Source organism: Alexandromys fortis, unplaced genomic scaffold (assembly GCF_014885135.2).
Source record: "Alexandromys fortis isolate MF-2015 unplaced genomic scaffold, M_Fortis_MF-2015_v1.1 scaffold_87, whole genome shotgun sequence".
In the NCBI taxonomy this organism is placed as follows: domain Eukaryota; kingdom Metazoa; phylum Chordata; class Mammalia; order Rodentia; family Cricetidae; genus Alexandromys; species Alexandromys fortis.
The window spans coordinates 7,777,769-7,781,497 of record NW_026067971.1 but is presented as its reverse complement, the minus strand read 5'-3'; the positions used below and the strand labels follow the sequence as shown (position 1 = coordinate 7,781,497).

At 46.3% G+C, this 3,729-nt stretch overlaps 1 protein-coding gene across 2 annotated transcripts in view; it reads right to left on the bottom strand.

Annotated features, from left to right (window-relative positions):
• Positions 1-2,920, bottom strand: part of Pigg (phosphatidylinositol glycan anchor biosynthesis class G (EMM blood group)) — a 26,800-nt gene extending 23,880 nt beyond the window's left edge. For both annotated transcript variants that reach the window (XM_050155608.1, XM_050155609.1), the window contains exons 1-2: positions 2,654-2,920; positions 1,587-1,792 (exon numbers count right to left, since the gene is read on the bottom strand). In XM_050155608.1, the coding sequence (XP_050011565.1) occupies positions 1,587-1,792; positions 2,654-2,807 (360 nt within the window). In that variant the 5' untranslated portion in view covers positions 2,808-2,920. The remainder of the gene's footprint in view (positions 1-1,586; positions 1,793-2,653) is intronic.
• Positions 2,921-3,729: the final 809 nt, after the last annotated feature.

Here is a 3,729-nt window from a genome sequence, read left to right as displayed (position 1 = left end):
CCAAGAGCTCAAAAGCAATTACTTTGAAACTTAAATAGTCACCAAAATTATGCGGTAAGTTGTGCAGGCATTAGCCAAGGAAACACTGTTCCTGTGGTATTCCTATCACCTGATCTGATAATGGCTCCATTGCAGCTGGCTGTGACAAACAAGACACCTACTTAAAATCTGAAAGGGGGCTCAGGGAAAGACGACAACTACAGATAAGTTTTAAAGTATCCACATATTTTTGGAATCTGGAGACTTAGAAATAGCCAAAGTTACTAGTTGCTCTGGCTGAGAAGGAGTTCTTGCTCAAACAGTGAAAGTCAGGTGAGTCAGGTGTCCCTGCACACGAGCCTCAGGTAAGTGTCTTGATATGGGATAAGGGCAAACACAACCTTCGCAGTAACTGGCTGGCCCTAAACCACACTGGACCAGTGAAGCCCAATGGAAGAGTGGCTTAAAAACAAGAACTTCAAATAATCTAGGGTCTTGTTAGGTTGCTCGGTGGTTAAGAGCACTTGACACCTGCAGGCAGCCCAGCATCAGTGCCCAGCATTCATAGGACAGCGCATAATCACCTGTAACTGCAGCCCTGGGGACACAACACTCTCGTCTGCCCTCTGGGGGCACCACGCACATATGTAGTACACATGCATGCATGCAGACAAAATGCTCAAACAAATAAAATGAAATAATTTTTTAAAGACGCAGTACAGGCCCAGATGTTCGAGCTCCTTTGCCCTTTCTGCCAGCACTCTTCCTACTCGTCCTGATAGTATCTTTTTAGTGTAATTTCCTCAGACGGGTTAATCTGACTCCATAACCTCAACTGCATTTCTATCCCTCCAAACTCAGTATTGCATGCGGTTCTCTTCCATCAGGCACTCATCACAAGATAAATTATGCTTATTTGAAAGCTCACTTGTTTAATGGCTATGTATGAACATAGAGACTAACAGCCTTTGAAAGTAGAGGTACTGTTCCCCCTAAATGTATACCCATTACACTATCAATACCTAGTACTTGCTCAGTAAGTAGTCTTTAAGCCAATCTACAAAAACAGCTTCTTTTTTTTTTTTAAATTTAGCCAGGATTCTTGGGCAAACCACTATGCACTTCAAAACTACCCTCACCAAAGTGGACACTTAATTATATAGAAGTAACAATTGTTGGGGCCAGTTCATACTTGTTTGATCGTTTTGTATAATTTCAACAAGCAATTTAATTTAATTGAGTTTGTTTTTTTATGTATACAACTTATGAAACAGTCTGAATATCCCTAAAGGTTCCCTCAAGCCTGAAGACTCTGGAACACAGCAGGCCACCAAAGAGGAGGGGATCTCTTGGTTTACAGTGGCCTGGAAAATCTGGTTCCAAATCTTTCCTTCTTTTCATGAAGTATGAACTCTGGCTACTTCCCAAGCAGTAAAAAGATGGTTCCATCTTATTACGGGGTTCCTTCAGCATCTCACTCCCCCAGTAAAACTGACAGCATCAAAATATTTTCCATTTTATTAAAACAGGGTCTCCAAGTAGATCAGATCTCTCTAAACGTTCAAAATAGTCAAATCAAGATTCATAAAACATTATGCTAAATTTACCTTGATTCGAGGCATGGTAACTGTGGGTGGCTTTGCCTCGGCCACAAAACTATGAGATGCTCCTTTTTCCACCAGGTAAGTTGTGTAGGGCATGTACTTCACGCCTTTGGACCCAAACACAAAATCATCTCTTAAGGCATCTATCAGCACAATAACAACTTTACTGAAGAGAGGAGATGGCAGCTTGGTCCAGTTGGAACTGGCTCCTAAAAGTGTTTAGAAAAGGGGAAATAAAAAATAAATAAATAGGGAAATAAACTTTAGATTTTATTTAGTACTCAACTGCCTTTAATGTCTTTTTGCTTGTTCTTCTAACACATATCATATCTAGTTAGACCCGAAAGAAAGCCCATTTTTGGTAGCCATTGTTAATTTTCTGAGGCCAGACAAAGCAACCCTGAAAGACAAGGCTCTTTCAAGGGTTATCACTAGCCCACAGACGTCAGACTACCGAGCAGGATGTGTTCTGGGCTAGGCTATGTTAACAACAACCAGCAGGTACCCAGTAATACGTGGTGAATTGATCTTAGCACAGGGAGGAGTCTAGGGCAGGGAGGCCTCTCCATAAAAGACCTACAGTTGGGATCTGTGCCCACGCCTAAAACATAGCCTACCAGGTAGTAAACCGGTGGGTTTAGAAATGGCTTACACGTCCAGTGCCTGGATTGGGTGGACCTGTTTCAAGCATCAGTCCTCGTCTGGTGTGTATTTCTGTGTAGGTGAGGACAGGCAGGGTTCTAATGCACTCTTAACCACGGAATAGGGAGGTGTGCAGGAGAGCGTCAGGAAATTGGAGGTCTGAAGAAATATTACCTCTTAAAACCTATCGCTCAGAACTGGAAACCTAAATTGGGAGTGATTGAGAGGATTATCAGGAAAAGAGACAGGGATCAGTGCATAGCTGCAAACGAGAAGCCGAGCCGGAGTCACTCGGGGCTTAAACTGTTATCACAGAGGCCGGCTGCGATTACCTCCAAGGTGTATGACACAGAAACAACCTACACAGTGCAAACTGTTCCGGGGAGGGGCAGAATGAAAGCGAGGAACACCGGGAAGGGGATCCATACCTGCTACAGGCTCGGGCGCCGGGGTTTCTACACCGTGCTCTGGTCTGACAGAAGAACGAACCGGAGCAGGGAAGAATCCTCGAATAAATATCGCGACCCCGACCACCTCGATCGCGACGCAGCAGGCAGCGAAGGCCCCGGAGCCCAGCCGCATCCTGCACAGTCGCTGGGCCGAGGTGGCCTGAAATTCCCCGGGACTGCAGGGACTACGGGACCGGCAAGCAGCAGCCACTCCCGGGCTGTCAGAGTCGCCTCCCGGCGCGCCTCCCCGAGCCGGCGCACCGGAAATACGTCAACGCGCCAGCAGTCGCTTTCTGTTGACTTCCTTCTGACCGGCCCTCGGAGCGATCTTACCGGGAAAGTCGTTGCCGGCTCGCCCGATTATCTGTAGCCCAAAAAGCTCAAAGATTCTCAGGAGCCCGGTTTCCAGTGCCACACCCACTCGGGATTGCAAGCTTCACGCCTTCCACCCTTGACCCAAGCGCATCTGGCACCGCCGTCGTCCATGCAGGTTTTTACCTGTTGGTTTTCACGTGCATCATGCGCACCTCCCCTCCACCCGGTGTTACTGCCCCGGTTTCCTGCCGGTTTCAAGGACTATTTCTGGGGCAAGCCTGCAGGGTAAGCGACCCTGATTAAAAAGAATCCAAAGTCTCTCAACAGTGAACTCTTGTAAAATCAAAATAAAGTTATATACTTTCTTACTCCAAGAATAATCAAGAAAAGGTCCCAATAAAATCAAAGCAAAACCCAAGTGCAAAAGTATAAATATCTCAATATCTGATATCTTGAATTCACAGTCTGCTGAGCTCTAAAGGCTCGATTTCTTCAGCTCTGCCGTTCCTAGCACACAGCATGTCCTGTAGACTCAGGCTGGCTCTCCTCCAGACCTGCTTCTGTTTGAGGTGGTTGTTTCAAGACACTGATTAGTGTCCCTCCCACAGCATCTGATGCTGCGCCCTCAACAATGGTCTTTCCCCGGGGACCTCATCCCTGCCACACAACTTCGTCATGCCTTCAAGACTGACACCATTTGATAGAGTTGCACACATTGTCAAGTTTGACTGCCAACATGA